The sequence below is a fragment of the Pterocles gutturalis genome, unplaced genomic scaffold, assembly GCF_000699245.1.
Source record: "Pterocles gutturalis isolate BGI_N339 unplaced genomic scaffold, ASM69924v1 scaffold21857, whole genome shotgun sequence".
Classification (NCBI taxonomy): Eukaryota; Metazoa; Chordata; class Aves; order Pterocliformes; family Pteroclidae; genus Pterocles; species Pterocles gutturalis.
The window spans coordinates 1,514-26,204 of record NW_010110791.1 but is presented as its reverse complement, the minus strand read 5'-3'; the positions used below and the strand labels follow the sequence as shown (position 1 = coordinate 26,204).

At 41.9% G+C, this 24,691-nt stretch overlaps 1 protein-coding gene across 1 annotated transcript in view; it reads right to left on the bottom strand.

The window, feature by feature from the left end:
- LOC104461818 (pleckstrin homology domain-containing family G member 1-like) overlaps nt 1-23,810 on the bottom strand; it is a gene marked incomplete at both ends in the record, with an annotated part of 42,633 nt that extends 18,823 nt beyond the window's left edge. Inside the window, 2 exons of the mRNA XM_010073537.1 lie at nt 4,215-4,315; nt 23,272-23,810. Of these exons, the coding sequence (XP_010071839.1) occupies nt 4,215-4,315; nt 23,272-23,810 (640 nt within the window). The remainder of the gene's footprint in view (nt 1-4,214; nt 4,316-23,271) is intronic.
- Between the last annotated feature and the right edge of the window lie 881 nt (nt 23,811-24,691).

Here is a 24,691-nt window from a genome sequence, read left to right as displayed (position 1 = left end):
TAGGTTAAGCAGTCACTAAGCCACTCCGCACAGCAACAGTTTAACCTCCCACACCCCAATTTCTCCCTTCATCAAAATGGGAATAAAAATATGACCCTTGCTTGATACCCCACACTCATGAAGCTCCTTTACATCAGCAAAAGACGCAAGCTGTAGCAGCGGTGACCATAACCATTAGTTACAATGACTGACTGTGTTCCACATGTGAATTTTGGAAACATCATCAAACACACTGAATAGACCCATCCTGCTGTCTGGCAGGCAGACATTCTCCTGATGGCTTAAGAGTATGTAGCACCTTGATTGTCCTTTTATTCCTACTGGTCTCCTATGATATCACATTATTTCTCCTACAGGATACACTTAAAGATTTTTTATATTCATGCAATGAGTTCAAGTTCATGCAGTAAATATGCTAGTGGCTTGTGCCTCCAGCATGAGCCCAGAGCGTAAGGGCTGGGCTTTGAGAGATTTTGTTACCTATACCGCACTCTCTTCTGTCTCCCCTGGCTGGTAAGGATGGGATTAGTTAGAGCAGCCTGCCACTGTAAAAATAACAAATCTGTCATGCCCAGGAATCCTGAAAAACTTCAATTAACCCATATAATACCAAGACGACATATGAAAAAGCAAAGCTATTATTATAGGCTACATCTAAGTACCTGGTAGAAGGCAGACGAAACAACAGAGAAAAGCATTAGTTCCCTTCACCTGAATATCCAGAGGCTTTATGCTATTCACAGATGGTACCACAGCTCTCGGCCTCTGCGACTGGCTTGTGCCAACCACCCAGGCAGGAAGGGAGCACCGTCAGAGGAACTCCATGCTCTTGCAGCTGAACCACTAACAAGACTCAGGCTGAAGCATGCACCAAGTGTCAGCGCCATTTAAGCCACTGAATACTAGTGCCATTTAATACCATGTACTGAGTTATACAGCTTGGGTTATATGGTCTGGAAAAATCCAACTCTGTACGATCATCATCAATAGCTATGCTAACTCCTTTGGGATGAGAGAGGTGAGCATAAAGAGGCTGACAATTTTTCACGCAGTGCATTTGTTACCTTTTCAAGTTAAATTGATAAAAGTCTCATTACAATGTTTTTTAGGATGCTTTGATTTTTTTGAGTACAAATTATTTTCCAGACAACACACTTATCTTCCCCCCATAGGTGAAGACTTTCAATAGGACAAAGTGCAGGTTAGTATCAAGCTGTTGACTACAGGAGGTCAAGAGGAGTGAGATAAACACATTTATAGGCCTGCAAATACTCAACGTATTTGCACACGCAATACAGGTGAGGCACTTTTTTTTACTTTAATAATTTTATATCACCACACCATTTTAAAACAAGACAAGTATTTTTCTCCTCCACTTTGACCTGAATTAGAGCGAGCGAAAGATGGTAATGACAGGGACATCAGACAGGCCATTTTGGTAGAATGGAAGAAATGGAAAGACACAGGAAGGAAACAGCATGATTTGTCCTGAACCCATGACAAAAAAAAAAAAAAAAAGTTGATGACCAAATACTGTGCAGTCTAGTTGTAACTGCTAAAGTATCAGCAATTCTGAAAAACTTCCTTCTCTCAATGCCCGAGAGAGCACAGCATTCAAAACAAAAATGGACATAGCAGGCACACGCTGGTCTTCATGGTAGAATACTCTCACCATATAAAGTTCTGGAAAGTTAATCTAAAAAGTTCAGACTTTCAGTAAAAAGAAAAAAAAAAAAACAAGCAAGAGAAATTCAGCCTTGATATAACTTCACTTTCACGAAAAAATCCTGTGGCCAAGACTAAATTCTTTCCACTCAGGAAAAAACCCTTTTCCATCAAAGGTGAGCTCTTACAGGTTTTGTGAAGGCTCCTCCTGACAACAAGCCAGCCCTCACCACGGTGAGGCTCAGAGCACAGGAACTGCTGAATACAACTGCAATGACAGAAAAGGGCCCTGCACTGTATTTGTGTGCTGCAGTACCCACTGATGGACAAGGACCTCGCAGGATGATCCCTGTCAGCAGCAGAGGTGTCCCCTTGGCCTCTTCTAGGATCATCTGAGTGTTGGGAGAAGTACTAAACTTGAGCAGAATTCCTATTTCAGCATTGAGTCTTTGTATTGGGACTCTGACTGGAAAAAATCTCAACAGGAGAGGCCAGGGAAGAAAGGCAGCAAATGCTGACTTAGAGAACACTTCCCCCTTCTGAATAAATAAATTAATCGTGCAGAAGCTTTTCCCAAGGGATGGAGCAGGACCGATGGAGCAGGACCAATGAACCAGTACATAGTCCGTGATTCTGTTTTAAGAAATAGCTTTCCAAGAAGAGATCAGAGTCACAGGACTAGCAGTTACCATCCTGAACATCATCTCTGCCATTCAATACAACACCTCAAAATCGTTAAGTAGTTTAGCAGAGAAAAATTCCCATTTACTGAAATGAAATTTCTCAGATCTATACAAAGTCCAAAAAAACCTGAGACTAAAACCTTTGATCATTGATGAATGGTCAAATTCAAAGTTGAAAAAAAACAAGGTAATTCTGAAACGACAAAATTATGCTCACAAAAAGCATCTGAAACTACTAACACAGACCTGCCAAATGGACCTTTTTCAAAGGTAAAAACAAGTAAAAAGGTTCTAGAATATGTTCAGGACCCAGAAGCTACATGCCAAGTTTTACACAGGAGGGAACTTAATCCTTGAAGCTATATTTGGATCTACAATGAGTGTTTAGTCTTAAAAGCTCACAATTTCCACATAGAATTTTAAATTAGAAGGCCTGAAACACATTAGTAATTTATTAAAGGCTTTGGACAACCTTCCTGTGAGTTTTAACCACTGTGACATATCTAAAATTGCCCAAAACTGCTTCACCACTTTTCTTTTCTTGAAGGTATTATTATTAGGTAATATTTGCAATGATGCTGGTATAAATGTGTCCTAGCTACCAAGTCTGCCATTTGTCTAGCTTTTGAAGGATTAGCAAACATAAAGGCCAGAACTGTTTTTTTCCATCCTGTGGCCACTGGGGAGCTGTAAGCTCAGAACCATTGTCTCAGGGCTCTAAAACACGTGATCAGGCTACCACCATGTATTTTCCATCGTGTTAAGACACTCAGTCAAGTCAGTTGTTGTAGCTAAAGCATGACACAGAAGATTTATAGTAAAGTGTATTTCCATTACTCTGCAGTAGCTGTTTTAAGTTTCAGGACAAGATTTTAGGTTTCACCTTTGTCCCTAAGTTCTGAATAGATCTGTCCCCACTCTTGCCTTTGATACTGAACAGCAATCCCAGCAGCTGAAGCACTTCAGCTTTCCATGATGATGGAAAAACACTGAAGATGCTCTTTGACACTAGTCCTCCACTTCAGAATCCTCTTTTGGTTCAATTAAATTATCTGTTCTTGTTCTTCAAAGAACACAGCAGTTTAGGAGATGTTTTGTCAACTACAGCAAAGCAAAGAGAGTTTTTACAGGAGTAATGGGATATAAAAGATGTGGGAACTTTATGCCAATATATTTCTTGCATCAACTAAATATTCAATCTTCTCCTTAAATGCTGAGTAAGTTATTATTTTTATAGTAACAAAAGTAGCAGCAGCATGATCCTAAAACTGCAGATACTGAAGGTCCCATACAATGTGGCACTAGCTATACAAGCAAGACATTTTACTTCAGGATCCCAATATACACTAGAATCCCATTTGCAGAGTTTTAGAGAAGGGTGTAAAGATATTGAGTAGAAGCCTCCAATAAACAGAAGGTACTTGAACACAGTTTTGTGAAATTAATTCAGGGAGTCCCTAGTACTATAAAACACTACAAAAGCCAGATCTGGGTGACGTATATCGGTACACAAAAGGACCCGATATAGCAGGGAAAAAATGACATCTCTCTAGTAAGGCAAGAGTTTCATTCACAGTGGTCTTGCATTAGGCTCAGTTAGGGCACAGAGCAGGTTAGGCTTAAATTCATGGAAATACCCAGAATGAAAACAAAAAAAGTAAATGGAGACCACATTTGATTCATAAAATACACAGCTAAAAATATCTGATCTCAGCAAACCAACCCTGCTGAGAATCAAAGATAGATCATTTCTCAATTTATATGTCTTGACTATATTAAAGTGATAAAAGAGTATTTGCTTATCTTGCTCCCTCCCCATTAATACAAGCTATTGATATGTTTTCAGTTAGTTAAATATGAATTTACCTGTTGAAGCGGTAGATATCCTGTATGTTTCCAAACAGGGCTGATCGCTCCTCTGCCCCCAGGGAGAGCTTGGTCTGGTCAGTGATACAGTCGAGGTAATCCTACAAGAGAAATGAGAAGGAGGCTTTCAGACATTTCCTCCTTTTCTAGATCAGTAAACAGAGCCAGGTTTTATTGTACAAGGTGAGTCTCTTCATATCAGTTTCACCTTATTATTACAGTAAAGCCTTCAGTAGCCCCTCTGTGAACAGCCACTCTGTTATGAAAGGTAACAGTAATTCTGTTAATCAAAACCAAGAAAATGTATTCAGATTTCATTCGCAATGACAGTTTACTTGATCACTTAACTGGCTCAAAGACAAAACAATGTAAAAATAAGAGATGAAGAATATCATTTGATGCAGTCTTAGTAACAGAAAACCTATATAACGAAGAGCAGAAAGCATACGAGCAACACAGGCTCAGAAAAGCAACCACTGCAAAAAAAATTATTTTTTTAATCATAGTTAAGAAAACAATGCAGAGTTTGTAGAGTTTAGATCTCTATATATACATACATATACATGCATGCAATTTAACCACATGTACTGTTACACTGCAAATTACATTGCTATATACTCTAGCAAAGATTTCCTTTTGCATTTATAAAAGTGATTGTGCTTCATCCAGGGACTTTAACTGAATAGGAGTAAGACAGCTAGAAAAAGCTCAGCAGTGTTCTGGGAGAACAACTTTCCCATCTCTTCCCTCACTTTGATAAGAGGTCAGCTCCCAAAGTGTCACTTTTCATTCTGTTGTTGCTACAGTATTAAAATTTCTCAGATAAAGGCAAACAAATCCAGCAGGCTATTCAACTAACTACAGCTCATAAACCAAGAAACACAATGTGCTGCCACATTCATGAAGAAATTCTGCTGGAGGATGGAAATAAAATAAAAGTGAAAACAGCTGAAACAATGTGAAATAAAAATAAATAAAATCCCTTAGCCTGGGGCTAGACAATGTGGTGTGGCAACCTCCCAAAAGCAACATTGCATTCCGTGGTGCTGTAGGAAAGGAGCCCTGCAAAACGTCAACGAGACCATGAAAACTTCTAAGATATAACTGTGTTCCAGAGTCATAAAGAAAAAAGTATTATAGAGCACATGCATTGGCCAAGATTTATTCTCTGTAAATCCTGTGAAGACAAGGGGTTTGGATCAATTGCAGATCTGACTTTTGGATTTTAGATGCCCTCATAAGGAAGTTTAAGAATTACAGCACTCGAGCCTCCATCCCCATATCCTTCTTTCCAACTGAAATAGTGTCAGCAGAGTCACAGCTGTAACCAAGATTCAGGTCTGGGCACCAGTAGGCTTTGCTGTCCCCTCCCCCTATCCTAATGCTCAATAATCCACACCCTTTCATCACTTCCAGATAAAGGTACCCCTCATCACCCCCAAAACTCAGTATTTTTTGCCAAGAGAAAGAAAGCAAACCTATTCCAAGGCAACCTCAGCCTCTTTAGGAAGAGCAATACGCAGCAGCGGGCGCGCAAGCAGGCAGGTCCCTGGGGAGCAATCTCATCTCTTCTGTGATAGCATCCGACCTGTGCTCTACCTTCTCTCCTAGCTGACAGCAGCCTCAGTCCAAGCCTGTCCTTGAAATATATTTGTGCAGTAAGTCATTGGAGACGCATCCCTGGGATTCCCTAAACTTGTCCTTGGCTTTTTATTTATACTTAGAAGCTGCAGAAGAGTTAATGGTTCAGGACAGCGAGGCAGACAGGAGTGCAGCAAGCAATATGCTAGGTCAAAGGCAGAAGTAGATGATAGATTCAGGGCTACTCTGGTGATGGCAGTAAATAAATAACCTTTTCTGCCCAGTAATACAAATCTGCATGCAAAAGCAAAGAACAGAAAAGCTCCAGTGGAATTGCGATCCTCTGAAAACATTTTTAGCACTGCAGGAACACTGCAGCACCCCGAGCTGGTATGATGGGGTGGATTGCAGAGGAATGGAAGTGGGATAACTCCATACAGCATATTTACTGAATAAAGAGGAGTTTCTTTCAAATTCATTCATCTCAGCATAGCTGGAGCTTGGGTTTCATCAAAATAACAGTCCACAGTTATTTCCAGTAGACAGTGTTACAAGTATGACCTGATTTGTGCTCCTTTTGTCCTCTTATCCCAGTTTCCCTGCACATACGCATACTCTTCTCAGTCTTTTACCAACACTTAGTAAGAAAGAGGGAACCAAGTACTTCCTAATGCTCCTGCCAAGCAGCAGCCTGCAGGTGCTTTGGCAGATCTCCAGCATTCCCGTAGCGCACGCCAGTATCAGGTTATACCACACACCCACAGCTTGTGCTCTCTTCTGCTGAAAGTTCCTTAAGATTGTGCTTCAGGCCCCCTTCTCCTCCCAGCATCAGACCAGAAACAAACCAGAAACTAATGGTTGCATTTGTGCTTACCTCGAGCAAAAGGAGACGGTTACATTTACTTAAAATGCTTGGGATTCAGAGGTACCGTGTATCTCACCTGGTACTTGTTAGGAAATGACAGAGGACTCTCACAGCAGGAAAGGGAGGGACTGCTTTCATGTTTTAGCTTTCTATTTTTGTTAATGTTGCTGACTCGAGGCTTGTGCAAGTCTGACAGCTACAGACATGTTTACGTTGCTGTTACATGGAAACAGATACCTGAGCTAGACATGAAGTGCCTAACATGGCACTGACAGGAGGGTATTGCAGCAGCAAAAAGCTTCAGATACCCACGTCTATCTGAAAGAGGTGGACATTGGGCGGTCTTGACACAAGGAAGGGTCTGATGAAGACCAGGCACAGCGCAGCAGCACAGCGCTTGCACTGACACAGCAAGTGGGACCCTTTTGGTTATACTGCTTTATAGAGCACGGGTGCACTCATAAAGGCTTCATGAACTGATCCAGGAAACAGAGAGAGGATTGGCATATAATGTCCTCTGCAAGGACACCAGCACAGGCAGATCAAAGCTACCCAGCCATGGGGGTTTTCCTCACTCTTTCTTAGGAAATGGTACTTTACCCCATGGTAGTCACTGCAACCTCCTGCCACATATCAACAGCTGTTATCATCCGAAGCCATAAGGAAAGGTTTGGAGCTACAGGACAACAGGGCAGGCTGCAACCGTGATGACATGGGGCAGAAATCAATGAAATTTATCAGAACAGAGTATCGGTCTTATTCACTTTATTTCTTTCTTGTCAGCATCTATGGACCATCTGTTGGCACTAAATGATTTGCTTATAACCTTTGCCTTCACTAGGCTTTTATTGCTTCTCTACAGTTACGGCAAAAACATTTAGCTTACTTTATAGGAGGAAAAAACCCACAAATGCCAGTCTCCTTAGACTGATTTATGGAGCAAGCTTTGCTCTAATGGTACTGCACAATTTTTCCATCCTATTTCCTGAAACTCTCCAAAAACTACAAGACTCTTACTAGACTGCCCAGTCTTCCTTGCTGGGTTTGACATTGTCAGCATTTGCCTTTCATCATGCCAAATCCATCAGAAAGAATATCTGTTAGAAGCTGCATATCCTGACCACCTCCTCCTCCTCCTCCATCACACAAGAACAAACTCTAGAGGAACAAAATGATGACAACTAACCTCAGAGGCTAAAAAAATAACTATATGAATTAGAAATAAGAGAAAACTGTCAAGAAAAGGATGACATGAGCAAAAATATCTTCACATATTGATTAAACTAATTTTTTCCATGACTAAACTTTAGAAACTAAATGCAAATTAGTGGGACATTTTCATCTAGCCACCCAGGTTTTCCTTTTAAAATAGACACACACTTAGCTTTAAAAACAGACTACAGGCTGGATAATAATAAATAACTCAGCCATTAATGTGGTAATGCTAAAACTACACATTAAAATGAGTAATGTTAATGGCAATGTTAACATGGTAATGCTAAAAAAATGGGTAAAAGCCACGCTGCCTCATAAAACAAGAATCAATTTTTATCCTGCCCTGCAAGAAAGATATACTACAGAAGTTCTTAGTAATCCCTTTACAGGGCAGGCCTGTGCATATATTGATATCACCAAAGATATGCAAAATTTTTGAAAAAGCAGTGTTGTTGCATAGGTACACCTTTACCAAGGGGCAGGCACACAAGACACTGAAAATTTGATTAAATATCAATACCAAAACAAGAAAAAAAGAGAATGATTCTACCCACCAGGAAGCTTTGCTTTCCAATGCCTAAACACAGGCTGCAGGAGAAAGCAAAGCTGCTGCACACCTCTGGACTTCAGCAACATGCTCTTTGGCTCAAGCCCTAAGGACTTACATCAGGAAAACTCAGTCTCTGGTCAAAAAAAAATGCTTAAAACCAGGTACTTCTAAAAACTCCAATGAGTTCTAGTGTTGCAGCCTAAGGAGAAACATGTAATACTGAATCAAGCAGGATCTAATCCAGGCAGTGCCATAACATCACTCAGACCCCAGTTTTCTGATATTCCCTAGTTCTGTGCTATTAGTAAGGCAGCTTTTACTCCTAGATGCTATACCATACACATGGACATATTTTTGCCTGACTCCCCTCTACCCAGCACAGATGCACATGGCCCAAATCAGGTGGCTGTGCAGAAGAGGAACTACTGGAATAATTCAGCAGCCTTGGCCACCTAAGCACCACTTCACGCCACTTTGAGGAAAAGGTTGCAAGCCAGAAAGAAAACATGCCACAAACTGGATCCTGTTTGCAGCCTTCTAGCTAGACCCATGCTGCCCAAACTATCTACATACTTCTAACCAAAGAGAAAGCTGGGCAGCGGTTGTACAACAGAATAACCATTATAACATGCTCCCCACTGCTAATTCTGCCAATTACATAGGTAAATATAATATGTACCAATTCCCCTTTTGCCTGATTTTTTTTCTATTCTTTTTTCTTATTATTTATTTTACTTAAGGATTTATCCTGCGTGTACAGCAACATACTCTGAATGCCCTGTGGGTCAAAAAATAGAATACTATCCACAACAGGTGGCCAAGGATGCTGAATTCTGAACAAAGCATCTCACTGCAGCTCTTTTCAATGATTTAAAGTACAGCTGTATCCTGCAAAGCGAAGGTGCAGCTGTAAACCAAACATACTTTGCTTTCTTGCTCTGGTTTCTTTGCCTATATGAGTCCAAGGACTGATTGAGACCTAAATCAAATCCATCTCCTTCCCGTATCAATCTCTTTTGGCAGGATTTCTCCTTAAAAGCCCTTGTCTTTGTTGTCATTACCTTCTGTGATGGTAGATGACAAACCCACTATTTTAATGCAGGTCTCCTATAATCTGCACAGTGGTTTACTTGGAAACACCTGTAGCAAAACCTTTCATGCAGCCAAACTTATCACATTTCTGCCTGTTTTCCTCCCCTCATCTTCTATATTCTTCCTCTTCAGTCTCTGCAAACAGCCAAAACCGGTCACATATGTATAGGCAGCCTCATTTTGACTGAAACCATTCTTCCCTTCTGAGAGTGAAAAAATGGTTGCCTAATTGCTCTTAAAAACATTTCCCACCTCTCCCCCACCATGTCAAAGCCCTTCCCTTTTTTCATCCCTCCAGAGACAGCCTGGCATGTTCCCACGTGGCAGGCAGAAATCCCTGCCTCTCCAGGGTAATTAGTGTCCTTAACCTCCCACTTCTGAAACTCCTCTGTAGGAGACGCAGAAGTAGCAGCAGCTATGTCTCACCTGTACCAACTCAGCAGAGAGGGGAGGAGCTTTACAAATGCTCTTTGCCGAGAAGGTGAGAATTTGCAGCAAGTATCTCCAGTTCCCATGAGTAACACAACCACTAACCCAGGCTGCAAGTAACAAAATCACATTGTCATACAGCAAGCTAATACAGCTAAATACTTATATTTAACTAATATGCATGTTTTTAACCGTAGATGAAGTCTGAGTGCCATAAAAATCAGAACCGTATTTTACATCTGCTACAGATGTTGCACATTAATGATGCCAGTAAATCAAACCTGAAAAAAAATGCTTGCACTCTCCACCCTACAGCTCCTCTACATGTAAAAACAGAAACTTAAATGAAGGAAATTTCTGCAAGCATGTCTTTATACTTTCTACTTTTAGTGAAAAAATGGGGGTGAGGAGTGGGGAGTGGTATTTGATGAGTTGTTTTTTTTTTTTTAAAGACATCTGAAGCCAGAAAACCCTCACATCAGCCAAAGCACGGACAGGTCTGAAAGACCAGCACCTGCCTGGGGATCTGCCACCAGCCAACAGCCAGTGCCAGTTTCTTACTGAGTTCAACACAGACCCGCAGAGATGGCCTCCTCTGCTCACTTTAGCAAGGGGAGCAGAAAGTTTCTGGGCTCTGCACGCTCCCTACCCCCCTCTTCCATCTGTTTTTACACCCCGAGTACCTTGTACATAAGACTGCCACTTGTCACTGCTAGTACAGCTCTGTCCTGGTGGGAAACAGCTCTGTCGGGCCTTGCAGGTGGGCTCCGAAGGACCCACCTACGTGCTTGCAGAGCCCTGACCCTGCCATCAAGGGAGAAGGGCGAGGAGAACACCTCCCACCACTGACAGCCTGCAAGCCTCCAAATGGGAACGGCCGACATAACCCGTATGCTTTATACAATCTGTCACTAGATGCAGTTTGAGATGGATTTCTTTCCCCTCCAATGTCTGCTCAGAAGAGCGGAGTCTCTGAACTGGCAGGAAGCCACCTCGCTGGCATCAGTCCTCTCCCCAGGCCTGAGTGGAGGAAGCCACACTACCCTCACCTGTCTTTGTGAGCTGCTTCCTCAAAACCACCCACTTTATACGCGCAGTCGGCTCACACACAGCCTATGGCTAACAGCAATAGAGCAAGCATGATGGTAAGACGATACTTCTCTGACTGCATGCAGAAAGGGCAAAGATTGATGGTGAGAGCACTCATGAGGACATGGCATGAAGAAAGACTAAAAATAGAGAAGCACATTCAAGGTTTTTTTCCACTGTTGAACACTGCAGAGTAAGGTGATCATGACAGACTCCTCCCTATACCTTCCACAGTTTGGCTTCTGCAAATAAGTTAAATTTAAGTTAAAGTTAACAGTATTAACTTAAGTTTTACCTCCAGAAGAGAAGGGGAAGAAAAAAATTTTTTTTTCATGCAGCTATTACTGAGTGACAGATTTTCTACAACCAGCGTGACTTCCTCACCTATATTATAGATATTAAAACATTGCCCCATGTACAGATACTAAGGACTGGAAGCAGTGACCCCTAGTAAGTCCCCTTGGCTTCATCCACATGCACAGAAAGCCACAGGGGGAGTACGTGTCAGCCAAAATTAGCAGTGAGGAATTCCTGAGTCCTAACACTATGCCTTGCATCTCTAGAACGCACTCTTTCTTTGGTTTAGGCTGCCTTTGAGCAGTTGTGTCCATGCAGAAGAAGAGCACAGGTGGGGATGTACACACAGTCAGAAATTTCTAGGGCACGCCAATGTCAACAACACAACAGTCAGGAGATCTTGTCATAGGACTTCGAGTTGTCAGAGCACTGCTAGTCTCAGGAACTGAACTAAAGCATTTGCCCTGTAAAATTTTGTCAGTGAGAGGTCCCCCAACACTCCCTAGGCTGTTGCACTGAATTCAACCATCGAGTCCCTGGCCTAGGACAACAGCGTCGCCACTATGCACAGCTGGGAGGCAGCAGCATGGCTTTCTGCAGCTGTGGGTTCCCTCTCACCACTTTAGAGCCTGAGCCTCTAAAGCAGGCTCTGCACACCCTCTTGCCCCTGCCCCAGTGCCAGAAGATGCCTGTGTCAGCTTCCAGCGCTGCCCCACAGCTCCCTCCTAGGACTGGAGTGGAAGGAGGCACACGTCTTACAATTTCTGCTCCACTGCTGTAGGGTTTTATGTCCTTTCTTTTTGCCCAACGCCTGCTTTCTACTTCTGACATCTTTATCCCATGAGCCATTTTAGAAGGAAAGCTGTGTTTACGAAGCTCTAAGGAGGGTCAAGTCCTGTCACCAGATGATCCAGAGTTGAACTGCCAGCCTGCTTGGATTGACTGCTTTCATGGATTTTGTCGTCTTTGCTGATGTGAATTTTTGCTCTAATGAAACACAAAGTTCAATAGTATTCCTCTGTTCAGCCGCAGGAATTTCATGCTAAAATCTCTCATCTTAAGAAGACACCTTGGAAGGCAGGCTGTCAATTAAATCAAGCTGTAATTTGATAGAGGTACACTAAGAGCACTCAAACTGAAACTGGGATTCATGGATTGTATACAGACAAGTCCCCTCAAATGTCCATGATCTGTAAAGACAATACAGGTAACTCACTGGGAACAGAAACTCACATGTAACCCCTGTTAGACACTTCAGCACACTAAATTACTGAAGTTGTAACCCACTGGATTAAAACTACATCCCACATTTATCTTCAGATATCTTCAGCCAGCAGCCACAGCTAAGTTACTGATACAGGAATTCTTCCCAGAAGCTAGCCCTTGGAACCACTGCTCAGAGGTGCAGTAACAGGCAAGTTCAGAGAGTGGATGGAGATCATGGGACTATAACAAATGCTGTCAGTAGTTTACTGACATTTCATTAAGGAGCTATGCGAGGCCCCCATCTAACCAACTTCCTGAAGTTAAGAGGTAGCACGGAAGAAATAAGCTACAGTAACAAGGACAGTCAAATAAAAACATTAAACAGTAATCATGATGTCAAACAGTTTGAGGTTGCAAGGCAGATGAAGTAGGCTCTGAACATTTCTACATCTAAGGCTGCAACTGAGGCTTGACATCATCAGTGTCCATCATCATCATCATCCTCTTCCAATAAGCTAGAGCATTTTTTAAGAAGTACAAGCTGGAAGTGTTTAATAATTATAAATATAATAATAATCTCAAAGTTCATCAGGACATGTATAAATTAATTCTCACAACACCGCTTAGTTTGTCTGATTATAGCCTTATTGAACCATAGTCAAGCAAAGCACAGAGAATTATTAAGGCATATTTAGCTTTTGAATGTGTGAATCACCCAGGAAAGGAACCTGAGTCTTGTGCTGTAGACCCTTGCCCTGTTAAATAAACTTTCCCCAATTTGTAAGGCAAATGAATGTTAACATTTTCTAAGAGATCTTGATATGCTTACAAGTTAAAGGAGACATTCCAGAAGAGAAATGTTTATTTTAAAACAAAAGAAGGGAAACTGAAAGAGTCTGTTTTCCAAAGAATGAAAATGCAAACCCAGCATAATGGAGAAAATCTGCACACATCCTAAACACAGATTTGTCTTAACCTTAACAATCACGTGATTCCCAGAGACTTATGGATGGCTTTTAACTTCTAATATATGAACAGCAATGACATGGAAACTTATAGTAGTGGGTGGTTTGCACTTTTAAAAGCGTCTTACTTGCAAAACAGTCTTCTCATTAAACCACAAAAAAATAGCATCTACCTCCAACACCTTAATCCATGGGAGTGGTGAGAGCAGAAAAGAGAGAGACTGCTATGTGGTTTGTTAAACCTTCAGGTTTAAAGATCGTGGATTACTAGAAGAACACTGTTCACTGACAGGTAGTACTTAATAACAACGACATAACAAATTTAAAAGTGGTCAAATATTTCCATGGATGAAAATGGAAAAGGCCACAATAAAACTCCAGAAACTACGGTCTGGCTAGAAGTACAGAAATGTGGTTGGTTTTAAGATACCACTTCCAAATTGTGGAAATTTCTTTACAGAAATACCAATCATTCTGAAAAAAATGTATCATTTTAGTAAAGCATTTAAATATTTACCGAAAATTTTCCAGCATAAGCTGCACTTCCTCTCTCCTGCCTCTCAGCTCTCAGAACTATTCCTCCCAGTTTTCCTGTCCCCCCTCTATGTTCTGTGTTCCCAGCGCTGCTGCTCTGCTCTGTCGAGCTCCTCATTTGCCGCCAGTGAGCAACAGCAAGGCGTAGGTCAGAGGTGCACAGATCTCTCTTTTGCTGCTTTCTGAATTCCAGAAGGGCTCTATACGTCCCACTAACCAGGGACACAACCTCTGGCTCCAGCCTCAGTACAGTGACAGGAGCAAAGTTTCACTCCAGGAGCCCCTGCCCACCACCAGCACTCTTCAATGGCACACTCTGTATTTAACTACATCTTCCCCTTGCCTCCTCCTTCGGAAAAGAATAAAGCTTTCCCAAACAGAAGATTAACTCTCACCCTTTTATCTATATTCATTTGCATTTAGAAAGCGAGTAGGAGGTTGCATACAGCACGGTTGAGCGATTTACCCCATACTGTAAGAAGAGGGAGGACAAGAGCAGTGGCAGGGAGGCTTTTCGGCAATTCTGCAGCTCCCTGGAAGAGCGACAGCCCTCCCTGCCGCTTCTCTCCCACCCACAGCTTGAGAAAGGCTCACTGTACATTTATAGACAGCTCATTTATTACTGCACTATAACTCTCTCCTTTGTGCTGTCCAAATACAGAGGTGACCTTAAAACAAACAAAAAAGTTATGGCTATATATTTGTGCTGTCTTAATGTATGCAGTCCCAGCCCTATGCTGAAGCTTGGCAATTACCTGGCAAAGGCGATCGCTATCCGGACAAGTTTCTACAGTCGAGCTGTAAGATAAGAACGGGATGCAAAGTAGAGGTAGGGAAAACACAAGGCAGCAGTGACATTTTATTCAGTGTCTTTCAAATGCTCAGGAACGTGCTGAATGAAAGACATATATGAATGTTACCAGCAGAAATATGACTGAGTAGTGATAATGCAGATAAGGAAAATCACACAGCAGTATATCTAACCCTGGCTTTGCATATTTCCTATGAGGTTACTTTCGAAACAGCTCCCTGATAATGCCACAACATAACCAGTTGCCTTTACCACCTAAGTGGTTTGTTAGGTTACTTCTGGTTGTTCACAATACAATATATTCCTACTGTACAGCTATAAAACATCTTTTTCCAAAGCCCAGAATCTTTCTCATATGCCCAGAAAAACAAGGTTTGGGTTATGTTTCTGCTTTTGTTTTGCTTTGATTAGAAGCTTAAAGTATACATAGCTGGCAAAATATTTTTGTTCAAGATCTTGGGAGTTTCACAAATAACCTAATCTAAAACTATTTAAGATACAAACACAGACAACAGTTTGTATACACTTCCATCACTTTAGGTTGCTTTAGGATGTTTAATATGGCTCACATCCAGGAAGCAAGAAGTCTGCAGGGAAAGCTGAACAGTCCTACTGCCTCAAAAGAAAGCAGCCGGATTTACTTTAGACATTTCTTTAAGGGTGAGCAGAACAGCTGTTTACACCTGTTTGGTAACATACCTAGTGGTGTTACTACATACCTCACCTCTCAAGAGTCTCTAGTGTGGATTATGGTCCTGATTTTTAAACAGCAGTTCCAGAACCAAAACATTAACATGCTCCAATACAGCTGCTTCCAAATTTATTACAGATTTTTTTTTAGTGTAACATTTTTCTGCTTCAATTTATATTGCTATAACTCTGTTTAAACTTCACGGACCTTGAAGGCCTCTTAGATACGTACAGAGGTCCTCAAACACAATTTTGTTTCAGCTATCATATCTCAATATTACTGGAAAAAAACTTTCCTTGCTTTTAAGTGATGCTTTCCCTGAGGAGGGCAATCAGAATTAGACACAGCTCGTCTTTCATGGATGAAAAAACAAGCAGTGAGAAAGTTCATCAGCTCTAAAGTATACCAAATACTAATCATACAAACTTATCACTGTCATGGTCATAATATTTTTTGCAGGTAATTTAAATTTCTCATCCACATTTTCTAAATGCATAAAGATCAATCCCTAGTCAGAAAGAAGAGCATGTGTGCTAACCTGCTTTTAACCGCTTTTTAATGTCGTAGCAAGACAAATTTCAAAGAGGAAGAATCTCACTCTGAATATCGCTATCATACTTTAAACCTAAATGAAACATCGTTTTGGTCTGTATGGGACAGGCTCTGCAGCTGGCTCCAGAGAGGAGAGCCCACTCCTAGATCATCTCTCTGTTCATAAGGAAATTAAAAAACTGCCTAAAAATCACGCACTCATCACCTGCATTCGCTCTTTTGTGCTGAAGATTTAAGACAACTAAATGAAGTATGTCAGCAATCTTTGTCAGACAGGCTAGGCTTGCAAACCTGCAGTGCCTGTCCATGAAGCTGAGGTACTGCTCCATAGCTATACAGCCACTGATATGGTACACTAACTTCTGGCCTTAATGCACTGAAGAAAAAGACTAATTGTGAGACCACACATCACTGCTCCCTACAGTGAGTGAAATAAAAGCCATGAAAAACATCAGAATGCCATCATTACAGTCTGATTACTACAGCAGTGCCATAAAATTCAGGATGCTTATACAGGAGGGGCTGGTGCAGCCTGTCACATCACAGTTATCTTCTTGACAATATTCAACATGCTTATACAGGAGGGGCTGGTGCAGCCTCTCACATCACAGTTATCTTCTTGATAATATTCAATAAACTTCCCATTGAAGCGCCCTGGGAAATTACTCATCTACAAAATACTCACAAAGGGCAGCTCAGCTAATCAAACCATTTCAAACTTCCCATTGAAGCGCCCTGGGAAATTTCTCATCTACAAAATATTCACAAAGGGCAGCTTGGCTAATCGAACTGTTTATTTTTGGTGGGTGCTGGAATTCTGTACTGCAAAACAGAGGCACACTTCCAGAGTAACATCTTCACATGCCACTTATGTCAGCAACCTAAAGGTACCTTCCTCAGGCATGTAGGTTAGCAGCCATAGAAAAAGAGGCTGGAAGTGGAACTTAAGCATAATGTGGGAACAAACATTCTGGGATGCCTTACCTATACTGGGATTCCTACCTAGGAGGAATTAACTTTCTCAGATGCCTTACCTATACTGGGATTCCTACCTTTTGAACCTAGGAGGAATTAACTTTCTTGTAGAGTTATGCTATCCAAAAACCCAGTGCACAAGCAGCTTTTTTTCTCCTAACACACTGCAAGAAGTGACAATGCGCACATGCAGTCTTAAGAGTTGTCTTTTTAACTAATTACCTAAAATGGAGAAAGAGACATCCTCTAACCACAGCACTGGGAGGCAGGAAACTGGGAATAATAAAAATCTGATACTGACTTCCTCTCAGAAGGGCTTCCCTTCATCATTGGTGCCACAACACATATTTACTGCAAATGTCCAATGCTTCCCCTTACAACGTTTCTCTCCACACACCACCCCCCACCACGGGGTATATAACTTTGACAGACTTGCTCACCTTGGATGAAGCTTTCCATGCCAGAAACTTGCTTCCTTGCCTAGTTGTTTTAGAAGACTTCAGCCAAAGCATTCCCCCAGGCCTTTTTGAGAAAGAACGCCCTTTTTTTTCCTTTGCTCATGTTGAAAAATTTTGGTGACCTTTCCCCCAAGAAGACAAGCAGCCCCAGGCTGACTAGCAGGGACAGGAACCACACCGTCCTGTCTCAAGGAGGGGTGGCAGCAGACCAGAGCACAATGGGGACTTTGTTTCCCAGAGTATGCCTTTTGCTGTCTTTGTCCAAATCGCCACCTCTGACCATTTTGGTGGAAGGGTGGGTGTGGAGGGGTGGGAAGGGGAAGAAACCCCTCAAATTCGCCTATCCCCAATAAGAACTTTCAGCAATGGTCCTTTGCATGGTTCAGCTCAGGCTTCACAAGGTCTTGACCCACAATTGCCATTCTTGGATGCTGCCAGTCACATCTGGTTCAGATCTGCTCCTCTGAAGGAACAGCAGGGAAAAGATTGTTCCTGTGTCTCAGTGACCCTCTGCAAACCATATGCAAGGTGGAGAAGCGTGCTGTGCAGTTCCAGGGCACAGGAGACACAAAGGAGTCCTACAGAAATATGGGAAGGAGGAAACAGGAATGACACCAGAAGATGGAGACTGAATGTTAACAGAAAAGAGGGCAGAAAAATCAGGAATAGTGAAGAAAACTTTGTCAGAAGAAAAGACAGACTGAACAAAAAGCTGATATAGAGGGAGAACTATAACTGACCTGCAAAAAGACTGTGATGAGTTACATAAAAAAGTGTCTTCAGACCCACCAAGAGAACTATGGAAAGAGATCTGGAGTCAGCAGACATTATGAGTACGAAAATAGAGAGAGAAAGACTAAAAACTGATAAATCACATGAGGAAATGAGACAATATGGACTGAGAAGAGATAAGGATAGGATTTACCAAGAGAAGACTTAAAACAGACGGGTGGGGAGACCTTAGGCAGAAGACTGTGTAGAGGAGAATGGGACTTTCTAGGTAAAAAGGCTTGAATGAGTAGTCAAATATAAAAAAGGAGCAGTGGAGGACAAAATATCTGGAGAGGAGATAGGAGAGAGACTTCAACTAGTGCAGTAGGGATATTCTAAAAAATGTCATTTTTGGAGTGAAAGGGTAGAGACTTCACATAAAAGAAGACAGATTTCAGATGGAGTTGAAGTTTTCTGAAGCTCAACCTCTGTTTGCATCAAATATTTGTGATATAATGCACTGACAATGCATGCTTCACTCCCCTCTAGTTACTGTAGAGATGCCAACATTTTACTGATAGGCATTCTTATATCAAACGTCTGACGTTCATGAAGTGGATCTAGATGTTCTCAATGGGCTGATATCACTGAGAAAGTGTATTTAATGTAACATAACAGATGCATGCACTATAACAGTGCATTTGCATTATTCCTTCATTTTGCAAGGATAAAACCCAAATGTGGATTTTTTTTTTCTACAGTTACAAGCATTTATACAAATTATGAATATGGGCTTCTGACTTTTATGAACTGCAAGAGCAGATCATATTTTTATAATAAGCTCAGGGACAGCATTTTGTTAAAGGGGAAAAAAAAATGTTACTTCAGTAAATTACTCTAATTGAGGCTTATGCCCATTCTAACTAAATTACTACTTGAAAAAGTCAGGCTGAAGAGGAGGTCTGCAGGTTCTGCCCTGGCCAGTACACCTGTCAGCATGACACACACAGGAAGCAGAGGTATCCGATTTCTCATCACAAACTTGCCCAAAACACGCTTTAAGCTGTACTAATTCAAATTTTAATTATAGTTAACAGATCCTCTGATAAAGCATACCAAACAATGGAGAGGTTCACTCTGTTACAATGCTTGCCTGTGCAAGAATCACAGCAGCATTCCTCAAAATAATCATAATTCAGCTGTTCTTTTGGGTCACAGACAAAATGGCTGTACTGGTTAAAAAAGCAGTTGTTTTTAAAGCATATCCTGGGGCAAAGGGAGCCAAATAGTGCCTGAATGGCCTCTTCTCACTCATCCTAAGCCCATGAAATACTTCTCATCAGCAACTTAAAAGAAAGGTGGAGAACTTCAGTCTACAGTATGAGTTAAAGATCAATCACATCAGCCATGTTCCATGAAATCGATTTCTACATTTGTCTAGCATTTTGGCACCGTTAAGAACGCAGACCATCCAGATACTCAAAACCGAATAGAAGATAAGCCTTTTTAGTTTATTTTTATTTATTTACTTATTAATGACCTAACAGCATTAGGTCAATACAGGCATCAAGAAGGGTGAACGTCTATTTTCCCCCATTCATTCCATAGTCTTATGTCAAGCAGGATGAGTCTACATGTTCTAAGGATAACATAGGCTGAAAGGACACTGCCCAAAATACTATGCTAGGTAACTCTTAATGAGCTGACTTTGGATAAGATGAATAATAGCAGGATCCTACATGCAGTTTCACACCATCCATGTTAACGGGTCATTTGTGTACAGCTGTGTATGTTCTTCACATTTGTGTACAACTAATTTTAGAAACCAGTTCCAGGCACATGAAGGGCAAGAAGGTAATCAAGAACAGTCAGCATGGATTCACCAAGGGGAAGCTGACCACCCTGATAACCTTCTACAACGAAATGACTGGCTTGGTAGATGAGTGGAGAGCAGTGGATGTTGTCTACCTTGACTTCAGAAAGCCTTTTGACACTCTCAAAAGATCTTCATAGACAAGTTGATGAAGTATGAGTTGGGTAAGTAGAGAGTGAGGTTGACTAAAAACTGGCTGAACGGGCAGGGCCTGAGGGTGGTGATCAAGGCACAAAATCTAGTTGGAGGCCAGTAACTAGCGCCATACCCCAGGGGTTAATACTGGGTCCAGTCCTGTTTAAGAAATTCATTAATGTTCTGGATGACAGGAAAGAATGTGCAAGTATTAAAAAAAAACCCAAAACAACCAAACAAAAACACCCCACCCCCCAGCCCCCCCAAAAAACTAAAAACAAACAAACCCAAAAAAAGCTTGACTGTGCATCACAGGCAAACATACTTGGCTTTACACCAGAAATGTAGAGACTGGATTAACGGACATGAGTTTTGACACACTCCCAGTTCTAGCTCTAGAACCCTTTTCAAAGTGCTGGAAACAACAGTAAGAACACATTATTTTTCACTATGTTTCCATTGTCTACAGAGAAGGTAGGATCAGCAGGGGACAAAAAGACTAGACCTGTACCAACAGTTCTCAGCTGGGGGTAGAAGGTGATTAAAATAGTACCTACTCATTTCTCCCTTTTTGTTCTTACGCCATTTTCAGTCTGACATCTCTTCAGCTTTTAGCTCTTTGTGCCTGGGTTGCCCTGCTTCTCTTCCTCCCTCCCCCTGGCAAAAAAAGCCCAACCCATCCCAAAACAAAAAAAAAAACTTTCTTACTATTTTTAGTCTGTGTATATAAGCTGCTGTGTTGCAGACAGCTGCAAAACTCGCTAGAGAGCTCCAATTCCAACCAATTTCATACTCCCCTCAACTTTCCACTTCCTGGGTTTTCTGTCATTTCCTCATATTGTTTTCCCTTTAATGATTTTCTCTCTCTACTTAGCACTGGTTCATTGGCTTATGCTTTCCTCCACCAGCTCCCACCTTCACATATCTCTTCAGTTCCCACCCACTTGTTGGGCAGCAGTTGTCCTTTGACCCTTCCCCAAATCCCCTTTTCCCATCCTCATCCCATTTCCTAACCTGTTGCCAAAATTTGACCCATGCTTATCTGGAAAATAGGACAGATCAAGCTGCTTCCCTTCATCTTACTTTGGCTCAGCACCAGCCAGCTGGCTGCCAAACTAAATGGCCTCAAGCCACCAAGGCCCGGATGATCAAATCCTGTAAGGCTGCGACACTCCTGCAGATGTCTGAGGAGTCTTCCCATCCTTCCCACAACCACCACCCTTGGTTAGGGGTAAATCACGGCAGCGTTGCTAAAGTAACTTGTGAAGAAAAGAATCCTGAGAAACATATAAAATGGGCTCCTCTGTAACATGTTTCCAGTCACACCTCCCTCCCCTAAGACCAAGCAAAGACCACACCCAGCCTGGTGTCACGGGTTCCCCACTGTCACCACCATTTGGGAAGGAGCTCCTCTGAAGCCCTCAGATCGCTAACACCTACCTAAGAAAAGTCCCACTGCCAGCCAATCCATCTCTCAAACAGGCTGTCTAGTGCCACACAAAGCTTTCAAGATTCACTATTTACTAGCTGCTGTAGGAAATACACCTGGGTGTTTCACAGGTAAATGCCTCCAGTTATTTCATAACTTCAAGAGCATTTGCCATATTTACTCTACATCTGCTGTAGTGATGCTTAAAATATTTCCAGCAAGCATTTGTTTGCCTTCCTACTTGTGAATGGAAAATCTATTTCAAGATTTTAATGAAAGCTTCCAGTTTCTCAATCTGTATAGTTTGCTGCATAGGAAGATGACTGAGAGGTAAGGTTTCCAAAACCATGGATGTTATGCCTAGCGAACGGTGACTATGCACAGAAACTGGCTTGCTTCTGCAGCATAGGAGAACCTTAAACACTCCAAAATGAAACTTGGAAAACCGTTGAATGCAGAGAAACAGCAGCAGCTACAGAAACCAATGAAGTCTTGCAGAAAAAGCCTTCTTTGTGAGAACTCCGGGGGGGTGGGGGTGTTTAACCATGATGTGCATTTGTGTTACCAAAGCCTTAGCGTTTTTTCCCACTCATTCCTTGGACCACCAAGCAGGCTGGAACTGCAGATGGGGAGAGTGTCTCCAGCTGACTGATATTTCTTCTTGCAGATGACCTCCTACAGCTACCTAAAGCTATATATTCTATAAACAGTGCATTAAACATGCACCTCCCAAGAAATGGTCATACACACACAGGCCAAGTACACAGACTGCAAACACTAATCAAGGGACTTAATTGTCATCTTCAAAAACACGAAAGAACATGAGTGATGGCACAGTTACAAGCACATGGAGCGAGAAGGACAATATAAGGAAGGACTCATTCATATTTTCCCCTATACTAGAAAGGAGAAATGAAAGATACTGTTCATCTGGGGATTGGACAAACACTTCACTGGTGCTAATAAATGTTACATACACCATTACCATTAATGGGTGTAACATTTATTAGCACCACCCATTCAGAATTAGTATTAAAGAAAACATAATTCCTTCATAACAGCCAAACAATAGGGTTTTCCAGCAAATACACATGCCATATTCAATACTACAGGCCATGGACATGGAAGGGACAGAGTGCAGCTGTGGGCTGCATGAAAGTGAGAGAGAAAAAGGCAGGAAAAAACTTGCAGGACTAGGATTTGGGGAGGGGGTGGTGGAGAATCAACAACTGAGACCCCAGATAAAGCATTTAAAGGGGCAAACAAGCTGTCTGCTGTTTGCTTCTTGGTATACATTCTAGGAAACAGAACATTGTACTTTTTTTTGGTAGACAAACTTTAATGAGTTTACTACTCTTTGTTCACTACTGCTGTCAATTTTAGAGTTTTTTTTTCTGTTATGTCTTCATGAACACATAGCAACAGCTTAGATTTATCTAATAAAATAAAAACTAGAAACACACAAGAACCATGATGTTACACTGATTTATAAAGACCAGCAAATGCCACTTCTATTGTCAGGTCCATCTGTCCTGCTATGAAATCAATGTGAAAAATAGCATTATGGTATAGTAACACCATCCTAACCAAGACTCCTACCTTCACAATGCTTTTTAGATCCTGCACGTACATCCTCTCCGTTTCCAGGATCTCTTGGACGACTCTGTCCACATAGAGGAGCTTGGGACTGGTGGGCTCTGTAACCAGGGACATTGCACAGTTTTTGCTCGCTCCTTTTGGTTCTGCTTTCCTTGGCATGCTTAGCCTTTTTTCAAGGCTTTCCTCAGGATCCTCTTGCTCCACAGGGGAGTTTTTGCGTGGCTTGTGGCTGGAAAATCGGCTGGCTGGGACCAGTTCTAGCTTGATGGCACCTGTTTCTTTATCCTGGTTGAACAAGCCCAAGTGGCTGTTGGAAACCAAGGTCATTCTGCTTCCAAAGGAGCAGTGGCTGTCCCTGGAGGAAGCAGAGGAAGAAGTGGAGCTGAAGCTGACAGGACGGTCACTGTCTGACAGGTCCATGGTTTTTTTTTCACAGTAGCGGAAAGGTCTGCTCTCCTTGTGCAAATCTTCCACTTTCGTCTTGGAGTCAAGGGCCTCTGTCACAGCTGGTAAAACATCAAGAGGTAAGTGGAAGTCATCTAAAAAAATAGAAGAAGTGGGTTTACTGTTGCTGCTCCCCATAACACAAAAGCTGACAACAGATACTTTTAAAGCTTTTTGCATACAAGACTGCCACAACGCTATTTTAACTAAAAGACAACCAGATTAACGCAATTTGGGATCACTGTGGCTCTAATACTATTTAGGTGGTGGAGATCCCCCACTGGGGGCTACTACACAGGCACCACACACCCCCTGCTCACAGACATGTCTAGGACACACCCTTCTGCCAGTGTGCCTGGCTTGGTGCTAGCGCGTGCACTGCCCAGGCTCAGCACAGGAGAGAAATAAGACTCAATGATTTTCCCTAAGGTTAAAAAAAAACCCTCTGTTGGGAGCAGCCCCTGCTGTCTCTGAGATGAGCACTGACCCTGGTTTGGAGGCTTTGGAAAACTTGAGAATCACACAGTTGTACCACACAGTATCTTTCGTTTTGAGTACTGTAAGGCCAATAGTCAAAAAAAAACTAAAAGCAGTTATCAGTTACCAGCTCTGTGACTTGTACAAAAACACTAAATCCAGAATGATTTCCCAATGAAAATAATGTAGCTTCTGAAAAAAGAGTTCCTGTAGGCAAGAGTGCTAGAGTGCTGCCAAATAATTCAGTTTTCTACTGGGAAAATAAGTCATTCTAAAACTTTTCAGCTCAAGCAGAATATTACCCCCTGCGGAACTGACCCAAAGCTGTTTTTCAAATCAGTGCAACAGCAAAATAAGATGTCTGTCTTCCTGTTGGCATTTCAATTCTACTTTCTTTTTATTGCTGAAATGCCCTGCAGGACACTGCCCACAATGCAATGCAGATTTGTCTCTGGCCAAGTTGTGTGTGATGCACCATGAGAATCTGCAATAGCAGTTG